This window comes from Salarias fasciatus, chromosome 15 (assembly GCF_902148845.1).
Source record: "Salarias fasciatus chromosome 15, fSalaFa1.1, whole genome shotgun sequence".
Classification (NCBI taxonomy): Eukaryota; Metazoa; Chordata; class Actinopteri; order Blenniiformes; family Blenniidae; genus Salarias; species Salarias fasciatus.
The window spans coordinates 14,450,469-14,467,822 of record NC_043759.1 but is presented as its reverse complement, the minus strand read 5'-3'; the positions used below and the strand labels follow the sequence as shown (position 1 = coordinate 14,467,822).

The window sequence follows — 17,354 nt, the reverse complement described above, 5'->3', positions numbered from 1 at the left end:
TACTGTCTGGAAGCTCCTGCTCAGTTGTTGCTCACTAAGCATCTGGCAGAGTAATGGCGGACAAATCGAAACTCAAGGAGCCGGAGCGCGCATTACGTTATTCCTTTCAAATTCTCCCCAAAATAATGCTGGTGCCGGACCGGCACTGCAACTTTCAAGTGACAATTTAGCGCTGTTAGAGGTACTTGTAATGAATATGTCATGGCACATTGTACACATCATTAAAAATGTGTAACATATTTATGGTGGAAAATAAGTATTTTTAAGGTTGTAAAACTCCTTAATGCACCTTTAAACCTCAGACACAGATGTCGTTCATGTAGTGGTCCAAAAATCCAATAATAGTGAATGGTCCGCAAGCTAAAATCCTATCATTATTATTATTATTATTATTATTATCATTTGGATTACTTCATTTCCTCCTGTAAAGTCCGTCACTGAGTGATGAACGTCCTACGTCACGGCTGCGGCCTTTGCGTCACGCCTGACCATCAGGGGTCGCTGTGGAGACGCGGTGTTGCCAGGGAGACGGCTGAAAACAACAGTTGCACAGAAATGGCTTCAAGTGTCCCGACTGTGCCCGGGCCAGTCTCACAGCAGCGGCTGTACGCGTTGCAGTGAACACCGGTTGCTTCTCCCTATCCATCCCAGTGGGAAGTTAAGCGCACGTTCGGCGCGTGCGGGATGGTAAAAGTGTTCCCGTCGTCCTCCTGGAACTCCCATTCATCTGGCTGTTTGTGAAGTGGTGAGTACAGCACTCCGCCGCGGGACAACTACTGTTAAGCTACGCAAGCTAAGCTAAGTCCCCTGCTATTGTTACGTTAGCCCCTAATACCAATAATAAATCCAATTTTGCACATTTTTAGGTTCAGGGCCGCGTTTGTTCCAAGCGGATATGTCCAGTGTTTTGTTACCGATGTTTAGGAATGTGCTAATGTTCTTGTGAAGTTGTTCTCTGAGTATTTATTTCTCCATAAAGATGCTGCAACTGCTCCGCTAGTGATCACAATGATCACAATTTAGTAGCATTTGTGTGTCGTGGAAATTACCAGCTAAAATGTATTCTGAGACAGTGTAGCTATAGACAGTAACTATATGCTATAGCTGAAGTACAATACAGAACGTTTTTTTTAACTTTTAAATCAAAGTTATTTTCCAGTTCTTTATTTTCTTGTTACACATTATACAATAGTGTAGCGATGCTGACAATATTTACTCGCTATAAGCCATGTTGTAAAGTAAAAATATCTCAAATTGTACATACATTTTTAAAGTTCACATAGGAAATGCTAAATATTGAAAACGGTATTATTATTATTATTATTATTATTATTGTTATGCCTAGTTTACAGTGAAGTTGGGGTAAAATGTAACAGTTATCTTGATAAAAGACAACGTTAACATCAGATATAGTACGATCAAATTTAAATCCAGACACTTTTACTGACCTCTCAGTCATATACAGTTATCGTCTTCAATACATAATCATATAACTAATAAATTAGACATATCCTCTGAAGTGACACCCCCCCCCCCCCCCCCCCCCCCCCCCCCCCACACACACACACACACACACACACACACACACACACACACACACACATTTTGTATTCATCTTAGTCATTTGAAGTGGAAGTAATTCAGGATATTGTGGTTGGTTCATTACACTTGAGTTCCATGTGGCCTCGCAATATCTCATACCTGCCTCACTTAGTTTTAAGCTCGGGCCTTCTGGTGCCACCTTAATCTGCTCATTCACTTGATATGAGCTTGTCGCCATCTAATTCGATATCACACAGCATGATTAAGTTCTATTTAATTATAAAAACTTATTTAATCATCACTGTAATCTTTCAGAGGCATCAAACTAAATCCACAGATGTAACCGAGACCTTGTTTATTCTTCACTCGTCTGTTCAGGTATCCCCATCCCATCCCACTATCCCCTCCAGTGCTGTGGTGGCCACTGAGCTCGAGTAGAGCATGAGCGCCCAGGCTTAATTAAGCCCACAGGAACAGATGGTCTGCTGGCAATCTCTGTTATTTGTCAGCAGTACACCGCCTCTCTAAATGCAGCTAAATGCTCCTGTAGAGTCTGGGTTTGGGAGGCGGGGGGGATGACCTGCCAGACATAATTAGCTGTGGGAAGTAGGTAAATAGGAGGGAGGGCTGTCATGCATTGATAGCTCATATTAGTGTGTGACTTGACAACATCTGCAGGTTGGCTTTTGGTGGAAAACAAGTGTATTAGAAGACGCATGTAGATGGGACTGTTGTGTTGTAAGATTTTTTATTTTTTTTTTAATGACAAACCAAACAAAATAGTTTTTTTCATTACTTGTCAGACATACTTTTTGACTGAAGTTGCTTTTAGCATCATTAGAAATAGATTGTAATCCACAGAAGACACAACAAAACAACAGTCACAACACCGAAAGGTCAATCAGGATGATGCTTGAAATGTACATGCTGTTTAAACGCATGTTACATTAGACATATACATCCATACGAACACACATGGTGTAGGCACCAGGTGGATTTTGTGATTAAGCTCTTCAGGTAGACAAGTGGGGACAGGTGTACCCAGGCAAATGCTGGGTGAGGCTGTACCAAAGGGATTTGAGGTGATTGAGGGTCAGAAGGCTTTCCTTGCTTTCCTCTCTGCAGGAGATTAGTAGTGTGATGGTTGAGAGAAGGTGCAGGTCAGTGTTGGTGGTGATCAGCTGACATCAGTCTGGAAGGAAGTAATCATAATGTTGATTTTCTGAATGTATTGTTATGAAACTCCCAGCAAGACCACAAGTTTGTAGAATATCTCGATATCCATGATGGAAATTTTGAAAAATACCAGGACCACAAATTCAAGATGATCAACTTGGCAGAGGAAAGTCCATTGTTTTCACCAGTTAAATAATGGAACCTATTATTAAACCTGCTGCGAATTGAATACAACTCCTTGCTTGATTTTAATTCAAATAACACATTCAGTTTTTTGTTATTTAGTTTTGTTAATTTTTTTATTAAACATCCCTGAAAGGCTGCCAAGACACAAAACAGCTGTTAAAAAAAAGAGAGGGTGAGAATAGAACACACAATTGTTAACAAATGGAGCTGTCAATGAATTACTTTCATTTTCATTGAGCAATCATCACATTGCATGCTTAAACTATGTAATTGACACATGAATATGTTCCTGGAAAGGACCTGTAAGATAAGGGCTTGAAATGACAAAATATGACTTAAAAAGAGCTAATCTGCATCTTTTGCACACATTTCGAACTGTCACTTTTTTAGGTTAGCAACCTAAAATTTCCACTTCATGTGAGAATAAAACCCTCAGCTTCTTTTATTCGCAAAATTTAAATATGATAATAAATGTATTTTTTTTTTCTTTTTCATTGTCTTATGTTTTCTCCACTCAGTTTTCAACAACTTCTGCTGCTTCAACTTTCTAAGATGAGATTTATTTGCTGAACACTTGGCTTTGCCTCCTGCTCTTAAATTAACATAAAACAGAAAGGGAAGCCCAGTTTCAGTCTGTGTTTGTATTTCCAGGACGACTGATCACAGAAGGAGCATAAAGGACGACATACTTCACCGGTGTGCAATGGCCCCTGAGTTGAGCGGTCTGGGCTTCAATACCTTGTAACGCTCTGACAGACCTGAGACAACACTGGGGTGGTGTGAGCTGTACACAGCTGCAGCAGGGATGATTACATCCCACATGAACGGGTTTGTCCAAGAGCCCACCGGTCAGGCCAAGAGCCACAGGGAGAGGGCCGTGGACTGTCCAGGGGAGGAAGGCAGCCTCGTCAAATCGCCGCAGAGCACTGCCCACATGGAGCGGATCCAGCATTACCAGGAGGAGCTGAGGAAGAGGAGAGAGGAAGACAGCAGGGGGAAACACGGCATAGACCCCAACGCTTCTCTGAGGCTCAAGAAGCTGGCGCAGAACCCCAAGGTGGGCATCGACAATCCCACCTTCGACGGGAAGGAGGCCACCAAAGAAACAAGCTCTCCAGATCTTTTCATCGGTGAGTTTTAGGTCTGACTAAACAGAAACAAAGCAGGGTCAAACAATGACTACTGAGCGGGCAGAACAATGGTTATGGTGGAGGAAAGGGGTTTGTTTTAAGGGCTGGACTCTTCTCCTCTGGTTAGTTGATCCTTTATCTTTGGTTCTGCAGCAAAACTGAAGAACTGCTGAATATCACAAATTTTATTCTCAATGAAAAAGTTGTGCTGATTCAAATGTTCTCCGAGAAAAAAACACAACATACGAGATATTATGATAACATGTATTTTATGGAATCTCAAGCCAAATCAAGATTATAGCCACTCAAATCCAACGATATGTACTAATTTTCAAAAGAGTGCATCTGAAAATGTAGAAATGTTATTCAATCTGAAACTGAAGACTGTGCTCCAGAAAAAAAAAAAAAAACACTCTCATTCATAATATACCAGCACGACTATTTTTTTAATGCTCATATCAAGGTTAAATCAAGGCTTCAGCTTCACATTGAACATTCATGTAAAACACAGTCAGGTGCAAGACTCATATGATCATTTAAATTCAAAGATATAGATATATAGTGTAAAATCACAATAAAGTCATTTAATACTTTATTCCATGACAAAGTTTGTGTTGAGGACGATCTTCTCTATTGAATCCACTGAGATTTGATTAATAAACAATAAATATTGCTGCAGAGTCCAGATTTTTGCTTTCAAATGCAACAAAAGATTCCCAAAACACAAAATAAAGGCAAAAATATACCTTATAACACATACTCAACAACAGAAGTAAAGGCTTACTTATTACTTCCTTATCATTTTTTTTCCAGATGTGTACCTGCATTCTTTCCTTAGACACAAACTAATCCTCCCATCTTTCCATCTGAAGGTGACATTCTGTCCTTGTTCCCCTCGCTGTCTCTGCCTCTCCCTCAGAACTGGAGGAGCTGCTGCAGTCTCTGAAGTGGGTGCAGCACTGCTTGACCGACGCTCAGAGCCAGCAGGACGTGGAGCTGTTGATGCAGCTCCTCGCCAAGGAGGACTTCAGGAATGCCTACACGGTCTACAACGCCGTGTCCCAGCAGATGAGCCGAGCCAGTCCCACCTCCCCGCTCACCGCACAAGCACAGCACCTCTGCCACGAGGTATGCATCACTACCGCTTTTTTTCCTGCTGAGAGCAAAACTTGCCGTTTCCTTCAGTGCAGGAGATCAATTGAAATACCTTTGCAAACGCTGAGTCATGTAAAACAGACCGACATGGACTCAGACAAATGACTCACTCACTGTGACTGTATTCCTACACAACGAGTTGCATACCTCCCGTTACTAAGTCTCCACACATGAAGCACTTTGTGCTCGCTGGCTGAAAATACACTTAAAAATGTGTTCTCCAATTTACGGTTTGGCTACCGTTAGTTTGTGTTTACTTTCAAAGCACCTCCGTGAGTGAAGCAATTGAATAAACTCAATGAAGGGTGGAAAATCTTTGCTTCAGGTGGTGATTAATTCAACAAAGCTGCCCAAAAGACTGCCATGCCAGCCTGACTAATTATGAAATGTAAATTGCCGTGCGGTTAACAAGGTGAGAGAAAACAAAAAATGGGGGATTTGTGGGATACAGGCCATGCATGAAAATGTAGCGGGCTGGCAAAAAGAGAGACGCAGAAGGTAGAAAAATTCAAATCAGAGCATTCGGGTGAAAAGAGGATAAGCTGGCAGCCACAGGCAAGAAAAAGGAATAAAAAAAAAAAACCAGGGTGTGTGGTTTGGTCTCCCACTGGTTGGGAAATATATATAAAAATAAAAAAGACATGGATTCAACCAGTTGCTGTTTCCTATTTGAGCGACAGTGATGTCTGAGGAGCTCCGGGCCAGAGAGTGACAAAGAACTAATGTGAGCTTTTTGGTTTGAGTGTAGGTGGGAATCTGCCACACTTCATTCCTTGTTGATGGAAAAAAGAAAAAAAAAAAAAAAACAGCCAGCTGGTCTCCACTGAAGCGAGGTGAAGGTAACAGACTTGTGTCTCCACAAAAGGAAGCTGCTGCTCTCTGGGTGTTCAGCCAGCTGTGTGCTGATTTCCTGTGAGTCACGTGAAGCTCTATAGATCTGTGATGGGGCATCGGGGTCAGCGTGAGGGGTCGCTGCATGCGTCCTGTCTGCCTCTGCTTCATCTCTGTCTTGATAGTAAATAAACAGATTATCTAAAAATATATATATTTTAAATTATGTATTTCCATGAATTAAATACAAAATAGTGAAGCATCCAGATATTTCAGATTTACAACATCAATTAAAATATTTAAAATCTCTGGAAGACTACTCTCATAGCATGCAAGTTATCCAAGTTTCCTGCTATTCTTTGTCATTTTTACATAAAAATAACTGCACTTGCTGCGCAGAGGTGTAGTCGTAAAGGGATCTAAAAATATCTGTGACAAAAAGAGGAATCAAGCTCTCTTAAAGACCTGTGAGCATCCCTGTGACTGAGTGGCTATTCCTGTCTTATCAGGATGGTTGAAGATTAAGAGGCTGGGTGTGATGATCTATTTCGCCTCACATACACACACACAACACGCCATCATCCCGCGTAAAGCAAATCAGCATTTGCACACATTTACCAGGCACGTCTCCTGAAGCGCTTAGCAGCGTAAGAGTTTGAGCTGCAGTCTGTCTAAACTTAAGTGGCTGTGTTGTGTGAGACTCACTTTGGTCATTGGGGAAACTAATCTCCCAGCAGCCATCGCTGCTCGCTGAGCAGAGCAGAGCAGCACACCGCAGGAAGGAGGCCGGGATCTGGACGGCCAGAAAAAGAAACTCCAGCAGCTTACGGCAGCGTAGGCTGAGAGAGACAGCGCGGCTCAGGCGGGGGAGGGGAAAGTGCGTCACCTTGTTAGCCAGAGCTTTGATGAGTGTTGTGGATGAAGGAAGGAAGGTCCAGACAGGAGGAGGAGAGGAAGAGGCAGCAGGAATCTGAAGCGATCACCGTCATCATAAAGAGTCCACAAACACTGAGAGAAACAAAACAGTAAAAGACAGTCTTCCAAGTGAAAGACGAGGGGGAAGATAAACGAAAGCTGCAATTTATCACAATAAATTTCCCAAAATACCAGGAAGCCTTCACAGGAAATTTGTACCTTTTGGCCTTTAGATCCAGGGGGGTAATTTCGATCTTTGATCAGTACTTGTCAGTGTTCTTCTCCCCTGTCCAGTATCACAATAAACCCATTTACTAGAGAACAAGTTGAACCTCCTCCATGTTTCCATCGGCCTCTCATTCGCTTTCGTTGTATCATTATTGTAAAACTTTGGTCTAAACATCTGAACTTCACTGGTATTCTCGATAAACATCTACTACATTCATTCCTTTCCCTCTGAATCCACAGGTGCAAGGAACTTTCAGTCAAAATGAAGCTAAAGTTGAAAACTTCTCAGCTTTCCCAGTTTCTGGTTGATCAATTAAATACGACACAACTACAAAGAACGAAAACAATGTACATCTGACAGGCTGTGGAACAGCTTTCTGTCTGAAATCTCAAACCAAACTGTGAACGATTCCAAATTAAAGCCCCTTTAAAATTAATGTTATGTATTTTTTTTCAAATTTTCTATCATGTGTCGTTGGATTAAAGGGCTCTCTATCGCTTGAGTGGCTTATATAGAATTTATTTTACCATAATGTGTCTCCTTTTCTGCGTAGGTGCAGAAGATTCTCCAGTCGAGCCAACAAAAGGAGGGTTTGGAACTCAGAGCTTTGCTCACCAAGCCTCATCTACAGGTCAGAAATCAGCTTTCCAGCTGTGACCCCCGCTGACCCTCCGCATGACTTTCAGACAATCCCAGTGAGGTTCAGCAGCAGGCCTGCTGGGGCCCCCCGAGGCCAACTCATTTATTTAGTTAATATGTTAATAATTAGACGACTGGAAATATAATTAACGTTCCACTGTCCTGCTGCCAAAAGGGTAATTATCTTTCTCACGCCTTCCAGTGGGAGGTCAAAGGTCACGGTGAAGCAAAACTTGACAGTTTCACACCAGCACTATGATCACATGTGCTTGAGTGACAGGTTGAACCATTTCATTTTGAATCGTTTGTGTTACAGTGTACGTCAACGGAGAGGCGAATTTACTGATTCTAGGATTTTTAATTAAAAACATCATGAGGTCTTATCATGCTCGTTCAAAATGAACCCTTCTTTTTTCAGAAGACATTACCTGGAGACTGGGTTGTTTTACAAATTACATCACCTGACACATTAATTTTAGCTGGTTTGATGAGGTGTTATTCAAGAGGTGCATAAGTTTTTTTTTCAAGGTCAAATATTCCCTCGGTTGTTCGAATGATTAATAAAGTTAATCAGCACAAAGGCGGCGATGTAGGTCATCTCTCCTGGTAACAGTAAAACATGATTGGTGGAGTCTTTGCAGCAAAGTCAGCCTTTTAATTCATTTAAAGAATGTTTGTGAAATATAAAAGCTGTTGATGATTTATGGACTTTGCGTGCTTATAGATGGTCGGTCCTTTTCTAAAATAACCGGGAAAAGCTGGCATAAGGCGACTTAATTGTGTGAATTTACACCTCCGGCTGAGTCACCCTGGCAAACGGCTTCATATCCGAAACTAATGGAGACGCAGGAGAGGGGAGCAGAGCGCCCCTCAAGTCCAGCCAAACCATGCTTCGTCGTTTTATAGGACACGCTTTCCTCGGGAGCGGCAGGAGTCAAAGGTGTTTGATGATTGATGGCGGCGGATTCTGACACCTAAATGCAGGCGGAGATTAAGACGGATTGTGTGTTCGCCAAAGCTTAGCCCGGGCGCCGTTCTCCCAGGTCCCATTTTGCTGCAGGATAGAGAGGCTAATTTAGACTGACGGTTATTAATTGCGGGTTGTGGAGCTCGTGTCACATTAAATAAAATAAAGAAGCCGTCCAAATTGATATTTTCTCCCCGGAGGTGGGTTTGCTGACTGGTTTCCTTGAAAAAAAGATGGGGGTGAGGAGAGTCATGGTGGAGCTGAAAATATTTGGTAAACTCCTCTTATTCTTCATGATCATTTCCATTTTCCACTGATTCCCTTAATTGCTAACACCCTTCGTTTTTCCTGCTACCTCCTCCAGTTTTTAAGTCCCTGTTCCATCTGAGACTGTGAATTTCCTGTCTGCTCTTCTGGTCTTGTGTCAGGCATTAATGCAGGCCCACGACAGCGTGGCAGGGCAGGAGATGGCAGAGGAAAGTGTGACCCAGTACCTCGGAGAGACGGTCAAGTTAGTGCGGCTGGAGAAGGCCAGAGACACCCCACTGGTGAGAATCCAAACCGTCGGCCAGTTAATGAAATAACGGTACGGATTCAGTCTGATTTGTTGATGGTCTGACGTCCGTCACCTGTATGACCTCTGACCCAGGGTGCGACGGTACGGAACGACATGGAGAGTGTGGTGGTGAGCCGCGTGGTGAAAGGTGGGGCGGCGGAGCGGAGCGGCCTCCTCAGCGAAGGAGACGAGATCCTGGAGATCAACGGGATCCCTATTCGAGGGAAACATGTCAACGAGGTCCACGATCTGCTGGTGAAGACCGTAAATTATTACAATCACATCCCATGTACTGCGAACTGACAGACATAATTTGGGCTTCTGTTAATTAATGGATCTGTCAGGATGGTCCAGAGCTTCTGTGTGAATCTGATGTTTTTATGTGTTGATGAGACGCATTTTTAAGATTGAGACCAACACGATGAATCATTGCATTTTCTATTTTTTCACCAGCAACAAATGCACGGCTCCCTGACCTTCCTCCTCATCCCGAGCTCTCAGATTAAACCTGCCCCACACAGACAGACTGTGGTAAGCCCCTGCTCGTGCATGTGTGTGTGTGTGTGTGGGGAATTCCGTCTGCATGCGACCAGCGGCCTTGACGTTCTTCACCCCGCCCTCAGATGCACGTCCGAGCTTACTTCGACTACGACCCCTCCGATGACCCCTTCGTGCCGTGTCGGGAGCTGGGCCTGTCCTTCCAGAAGGGAGACATCCTCCACGTCATCAGCCAGGACGACCCTAACTGGTGGCAGGCCTACCGGGACGGGGACGAGGACAACCAGCCACTGGCTGGACTCGTCCCAGGTCAGAGTGAGAGCTGAGCTGAATATGTTTTGATTGTGAAAGTCGCATATCAGTCAGGAGAAAAAAAAAAACAAAAAAAAATGACCGCAGGTGTGGTTGTGGCTCCGGTGCTAGAGAGGGTTCGATCCCCCGCTCGTGCCATGTGAGTGGCGTCCATCTGCGCTGTTTGCGTCGGTGTTCCACCGAGCAGCCAGTACCTGACTCCACCCCTGTGTAGTAGCGATGGACCCAGTGACAGAGCAGCTCCTGGCAGGAGTCGCCTCCCATCTGGCACGTTAAGGAGATTAAAACAAACACCTGAGAATTATTTGTGATTACTTTCTGACCTCTGCCTGTTGTGGCTGGAAATAAATGAGGTTAAGTCGTGGAAATGGAAAGTGGGCCTTTTTTTATTTTTTTTTTTTATGTCTCATCCTTTGTTTGTCCAGAGGAAGAAAGAAAAACACTTGGTGGCGTCGTCCTATGCTGATTCAAATTTTTGATTTAAATACAGAAAAAACTTTAAGTTTGAATTTATTGTACTGGAACGTCAATAAATATATGTATTTTTAATTTTTTTTTAGGTAAAAGTTTCCAGCAACACAGGGAGACATTAAAGAAATCTATAACAGACAAGAGTCGAGAGCCTCAAGGTAAAAGCTTTACATCCACTTTCACTCATTTAGAAATTCCGGTGTGAAATGATGCTCTGCCCGTGTTTTCAGGGAAGGGCTGGTATGCCAAGAAGAGCAAGAAGCAGAGGAAGAAGAGCGTACCCAACCTGAACAGGAACACCGGTAAGACTTTTCACCTCGGCTTTGATCCGGTCTGAACATGTGCTCCATCTCTACACACTTTGACCCGCTGCCGCGGCTCATTTACCACCTGTGAGCGGCCGCCTCCGCGCTGGGCGGCCGCCAAGTGTCCACACGCCGTCACCGTTAACCGGAGCTGACGCCTCTCGCTCTTCCTGTCGCAGCTTGTCCAGACTCGGTGTGTCAGATTAGTCCCGTTCCCTCGCAGACGGGATCAGGAGGAGGAGGCACCAATCGGTGCCCAGCAGGCGCCTAAATGGCTTGAAGGAACCAGTAGAGCCTCTCACAAAGGAACACGCTCATACCGACAGCTTAGCTTTAACAAACATGGCCAACGTCACAGAAACAGGAGTGCTGTAATGATTCTGAAATATTCTGTTGATCTCTAAAATCCAGTTGCTTCCCCACGTCTGAAAGGTCAAAGGTCGGAGTAGACTGGAGAGATTGGAGTGATTTTGTATATAGGTCACCGGTGTAACGCTAATCACCTCCAAACCGTGTCCTCAGACTACGAAGACATCCTGACCTATGAGGAGATGTCCCTGTACCACCAGCCGGCCAATCGAAAGCGCCCCATCGCTCTGATTGGTCCGACAAACAGCGGCCACGACGAGCTGCGCCGAAGGCTCCTGTCCATCGAGCCCGACAAGTTCGCCGTCGCCATTCCACGTAAGTCCTGGTTTTGTTACGACACCATCACATGCTGACTCAAACCCTTCCATCGTCACAAACCTCCTTTCTTTTTCACTCCTCAGACACGACCAGGACCGCTCGCATCCACGAGCGGAACGGGCGCGAGTACCACTTCGTGGGCCGCTCGGCCTTCGAAACCGACCTGGCGGCGGGGAAGTTCATCGAGTCCGGGGAGTACGAGAAGAACCTGTACGGCACCAGCACCGACTCCGTCCGGCACATCGTCAACTCTGGCCGCATCTGCCTGCTGTGCCTGCACACCAGGGTAACGCCCGGAGAGCGTGCTGAAGTTTCCAAACATCTTTTAGTAAATCAGATGTAATATTTTTAATACACATGATTGGTTGATATTGTTTGACACTGGTGCTCAGTTGCATGAAGACAAATTTTGCCAAAGTCCTTTGAGAAACTATCCTGAACATAATTCCTGACTGGTGTTTGTTTTTTAATTACAGTAAAACTGTATTCAAATGTTTGTATTTCCACTAACAGAGGCTTTTGGTGTAACTTGACCCTGGATCTGTTTTTTTTTTTATCGTTAGTCCCTGGGAGTGTTGAGGTCTTCCAACCTGAAGCCATATGTCATCTTCATTGCTCCTCCTTCTCAAGAACGACTACGCACCCTGCTGGCCACAGAGGGGAAAACACCGAAGGTAAGAGTTTCAGTTCTGAGTTCATTCTTCTACAGAGGATTCCTTTACTCCTAAAGAGACTTTCAGCTTGATTAAAGTGTGATTTTGTGTTCAATATATTTGATTTCAACATTAATTTGAAAGACAGAGTCCTTAAGAGAGGGCATACAGAAACTTCCTCCTTTCATTCAGGGGTTGTGAGGGGTTACAAATGGATTCCCTGCTTTCTGTGCACAGCCGGAGGACCTGAAGGAGGTCATCGAGAAGGCCCGCGAGATGGAGCACAACTTCGGCCACTTCTTCGACGCCACCATCGTGAACGCCGAGCCGGACCAGGCCTTCCACGAGCTGCGCAGGCTGATAGACAAGCTGGACACGGAGCCGCAGTGGGTGCCCACCTCCTGGCTGTGCTAGAGGCTCCCGGAGACGGGAGCCAGGGACGCACAGCGGCGGGTCGTCACTGGATTGTCACTTGCACATTTTCCTCGTTTGAAGAGGAGGCTGTCGTTAGCACGTCTTGCATGGATGGACTCCAGTTTCTTTACTTTCTTTTTTTGTTGTTTTTGTTGTTGTTGTTGCTGTGTCTTTGTGAAGGAATGTTTTGTTATTTTTACTCATCTCTCTTTTATGCAAACCATCTATCAAACAAATAGACATATTTCAATTGTGAATAGTTATTTATAACTGTAAATATATGTATATTTTCTAGACCAAAGAAGAAGCTATTTTATTGTTTCATTTTGTGTTTGATGCCTGAAACGGCACACTCGACTGGGAGGCTGTCGAAGTATTCCAGAGGTTACCTGATGAAGCAGCGAGCCAAAAACTCATCGCATACCAAACTGAGGAAAAGCGCTCGTGCTTCTAGCGGCCTCTAACTTCAGCTGGAACCTGCACACACTCGCAGGCAGTCCAGAGGCAGTATTATTTCATGTTGTGACAACAGATCAGCGTCTGACTCGGTATCGTTACTATCAGTGTGTAACTGCTGCACAGGGCAGCTCATCTTGTTTGTTTTGGGATTTTTTTTTACCAGTATATGAAAAGATCAATTTAAAATTAGAGTAAGTCCAAACAATCCTCTGTAGTTTGTTTGCAGGATATCCGAGCACAACATTTGGAGCAGTGGTAATAAAAATGGAAATGGATGTGTATTGTTTTTTTTGACTCTCCTCTAATGTCTCTTTCAACAATGTGAAGATTTTCTTCCTCCTTTCAGGAGCGGACGGCTTAAATGAGGGAATCCAGACAGGCTGAATATTTCCAACATCTTTATTGGGATGGATTTTTGTGTTTTCTTGACTTGTTCACCACATTTTACAGCAGGGTCACACTGGGGGATTCATGTGTCGCGGTCAGCGTCCTCCACCGAGGTCACTGTAACCCCCCAGGATGTGACGCCAGCAGCTGGACGATGCTCCACAACACACACGCACACACACGCACACACACACTCTTTGAAATCCACAACCACTTTTAAGCTTTACAGCATGCAACGGCTCTAAATGTGGTGGCAAAACTTAAATATCTACAACTTCATCAGCAGTCACACGGAATGCGTCGACGCTTTAACATCTCTCGTGTAAACACACATACAGTTATTGTAATATCCACTCAGTCTGTCACACCGTTGAGTAACAGCAAAGTGCAACATCACTTCAGTGGGAACCTTTCCTGCACTGAAACGTTTGGAACAACTGATCACAGACATGGACGAACAGAAAAACAAAAAAACCAAAACAGAAACAACTTTCATCACTTGGATTGGAGGACACGGACATGGCCAGAGAGGCACAGAATAAATAGGAGCGTGAAGTGAGGTTGGTGAGCGCCCGCCTTCGTCGAGGCTTCACTCGAACAGCAGGTCCTCGTCCGTCTCCTCCGTCAGCATGTTGGCGGGCTCCGCGATGGGGCCCAGCTTGGCCAGGCGCTCGGCGATCTCCTTGTCCGTCCGTTCCCTCAGCTGCTTCTTCTTCTCCTGAATCTTCTTCAGTCTGGAACAACAGAAAACAGTAACATTACAGCGTTATCCAAGTCATTTGGATCTAGGAATATATTTACTCCTTTGTTGTTTATGATTGATTTTCCTTCAATCCAGAGGAGGTTTCACACTCACCATGTGCAGCCCAATTTAACCTCAATTAAAATAAGAGCATCGTGAATGCAGCATGAATCGATGTGAAATCTTGAATAAAATTCAAAACTAATGTATGAAGCTCTTAACAACCATCCCAGACGATCCCATATTATCCCATCAGAACACCTCATACTCAGACTGGGGGCTGTTCGAGTTTCTAAAAACAGATTTTGAGGCAGAGAATTGAGTTTAAGACGTTTCTTTCTTGAGGAACTGGGCCCCAGTTTCTGTTCGGTGTCAATTTCAAGTTAATGATGTTAATATAAATAAATAAAGCGCATAAAGTCATAGCTTCTGAGTACCAAACAGCATTATAAATATCAAAAATAAAAAGGACGAAGCTTGAAAACCTCACCTGTAGAACTCCTCCCTTTCTCTCTCATCCAGCTCCGTGATGATGTAGGTGAGGGTGCGATCGATCCTGGGAATAATCACTGCAATGGGGAGCAAACATGGTTTGATTAATGAGACTTTAAAAGGAAGTCTTCATCTGCTGATGAGGCGAGAGCTTACCGTGCTCAATGGCATTGACACGGCGATTGGTGATCTTTATGGCCTCATCCAGGGTGACAAAAGAGGTCTGCAAACAGAATCGTGTTATTCTGCGTCTCTGAAGTCACACTGTGGCCTCGCCAGCAGGTGTGTGTACCTGTAAGGAGGCCAACTCCACCAGCAGCTCCACAGCTCTCGCATAGTTTCTCTTCAGCCTGGAGAGCTGCTCTCCTCCTCGGGCCAAACCGGTGAGCTCATAGCCTGAAGGACACACAGGGAGATTATCAATACAATATCTATTGATACTCAGGAGAATATTAAATTCATCCAAGCACAGTGACGGATGGAGAAGTGAGGCTCGACTTACTGTCCCCGCCTTCTTGGTAGTGCTCAAAAACGGGAAGAGTGACACCTGAAAGAGGAAAAGCAGAGTGTGTGACAAACCGTCCGTCACTCACAGAGAAGGTAACGCCGATGCTTTTAAAAGGCTGACCTGCCACGTTGTCTTTCTTGGCTCTGACCTTCACCTGGGCTTTGTTGACGTTCTGGATCACGGTTGTGCTGCAGACAGGAATAAAAGGCGGAGCGTTGAGTTTGCGTGCGAAAGCGACACAAAAATCCAGTTTCATCGGTCTCACCTGAAGTCTCCTGCAGCAAATTTGGCTTCAGCCAAAGAGAAAGCAGCCTCCCTCATCACCTCTCCCATCTTAGTCTTAGTCTAAAAGAGCACAAACAGGAGGAAAGACGACCTTTAAGAAACTCTGTTCTTTATTACTTAATGTTAATATTCACAAAAGCCTTGAAAGCTCTAGTTGTGTGGTTTCTGGTAGTTTTTAAATTTTTCTACATAAACAGCCACACATGCCAAATTCAGAATGTGCTTGTGTATTGCATTAATCTGTATAAATCACTGGTAGGCATAACAAAGTGAGTGGAAAATACAAGAAGAATTCAAACTCATTCCAAAAAGCCTGAATAATTTAACTGACTTCGATGATTTTACGAAGGATCTGGCGGAAGCGCATGGATAAGGCGTCAGATTTCTTCTTGAGCAGATTGCGGCCGGTCTGCGCTCCCTTCAGCCGGGCCTTCATGATGGTCTGAGCCCTGCAAACACAAAACAAACAGGCTGGGCTTCAATTCTGGCTCTTATATCGGCTCATGGGTTCAACCTGCATTTAGTCCTTTAATAATAATGATAATAATAACATGGAAGGATGGAAAGAAACTAATTAACTCAAATATGCTGTGAGAAAATTTGCAGAAGTAAAGTTCGGAACATCCTACATGGGGTCGGTTTAAAACCCCTGCTTCAGTGGATTTTTGCAAAAATTTGTTGAATAATCTTTAATTTTCACCCATCATGTATTATAGCAATCTTTTTATTGATTTGCTGTTTGCTTTTTGTTTTTCCTTTTGTTTCCGGGAAGCTTTTACTTTGCAGAAATAAGTTCAAATATTAAAATTATTGGAGATGATCTCAGGTTTATGTATACTATGCACAACCATCCATCTTCTCCACAGCTTTATCCTGCAGGGTCACAGAGCACTGGGTCGATCACAGCGACTGGAGCTATCTGTGAAGGTCTCTACAGGTCAGAGGTCAAACATACCAGTTCACTTCATGGGCATGTTTTGGGACAGTGGGAGGAAACTGGAGGAAAACCACTTTATGATTGTATCACAAAAAATATTGTCATCCTCATACAAGTAAAAGAAAAACAAAACACTTCTGAGAGCCACAGGAGATCCTCATCACCATCACACTTTTTTTTTTTTACTGAAAAGTCCATCTTTGTTAGCATATTGTTTTTATTTACTCAATATTTAATTCTACTCATTGTAAACAGAATCTCCGACTAGGTTTAAATTTAAATTAAATGAATCTGTTCAGTAGAAACAGGCCTCCTATTTGAACAAACACGACGAAAAGTGTATAGTTTTTAATTTTCTGACCTTGTTGCAGACTGACAGCTCACACTAGGATGATATTCTCACCATCACATGACAGAAGGCCTGTTCCTCTTTGTAACTGTGGCCTGGATCTTATTTACACTGGATTCATAGAGTGCAACACTTCCACATCCATGACTGTATGCAGGGAGGAGTGTGTTTCAAAGCATGTCAGACAGTAACTACACAGAATAGCGTTGTGTTGGTTAAGACACTGCAGAGGTTAGCGACCAGCGAGCAAACAAGCTGCTTACATTCTGGAGGGGAAGATGTCGATCCTGTCTTTTCCGGACATCCTGGCCTTCTGTCTTCGATTACTGCGATCTTGCGGAAGGTTTCGCTTCCTTAAGGTGACACTTGGACGTGTCGTTCAGTTTTTCTGTGTTAAATATTTTAGAAAACGGCGCTCTCCGTGCAGGATTATCGGGCTGATGGTCGTGATCTTGTCCGACTCTCCGTCCGGGATGATCAGCTGACCTCTTGGTCACGTGATCCAGCCCTTCGTCACACTGCGCATGCG

At 44.0% G+C, this 17,354-nt stretch overlaps 2 protein-coding genes across 2 annotated transcripts; one reads left to right on the top strand and one right to left on the bottom strand.

The window, feature by feature from the left end:
- The first annotated feature begins 488 nt into the window (after positions 1 to 488).
- pals1b (protein associated with LIN7 1, MAGUK p55 family member b) lies at positions 489 to 13,393 on the top strand. The gene is made up of 14 exons (XM_030110644.1): positions 489 to 745; positions 3,556 to 4,034; positions 4,954 to 5,162; positions 7,718 to 7,795; positions 9,199 to 9,318; positions 9,420 to 9,581; positions 9,780 to 9,857; positions 9,950 to 10,133; positions 10,697 to 10,765; positions 10,838 to 10,909; positions 11,435 to 11,596; positions 11,683 to 11,885; positions 12,163 to 12,273; positions 12,490 to 13,393. Exons 2-14 carry the CDS (start codon positions 3,710 to 3,712, stop codon positions 12,664 to 12,666), a joined length of 1,950 nt encoding a protein of 649 aa, XP_029966504.1. The 5' UTR covers positions 489 to 745; positions 3,556 to 3,709; the 3' UTR covers positions 12,667 to 13,393.
- A 113-nt stretch (positions 13,394 to 13,506) lies between these two features.
- Positions 13,507 to 17,309, bottom strand: atp6v1d (ATPase H+ transporting V1 subunit D). Its single transcript, XM_030110645.1, has 9 exons — positions 17,089 to 17,309; positions 15,871 to 15,988; positions 15,520 to 15,599; positions 15,375 to 15,442; positions 15,249 to 15,293; positions 15,039 to 15,142; positions 14,903 to 14,969; positions 14,745 to 14,823; positions 13,507 to 14,246 (listed from the first exon to the last, which is right to left on the bottom strand). The coding sequence occupies exons 1-9, from the start codon at positions 17,127 to 17,129 to the stop codon at positions 14,102 to 14,104; spliced, it is 747 nt and encodes a 248-aa protein (XP_029966505.1). The 5' UTR covers positions 17,130 to 17,309; the 3' UTR covers positions 13,507 to 14,101.
- Between the last annotated feature and the right edge of the window lie 45 nt (positions 17,310 to 17,354).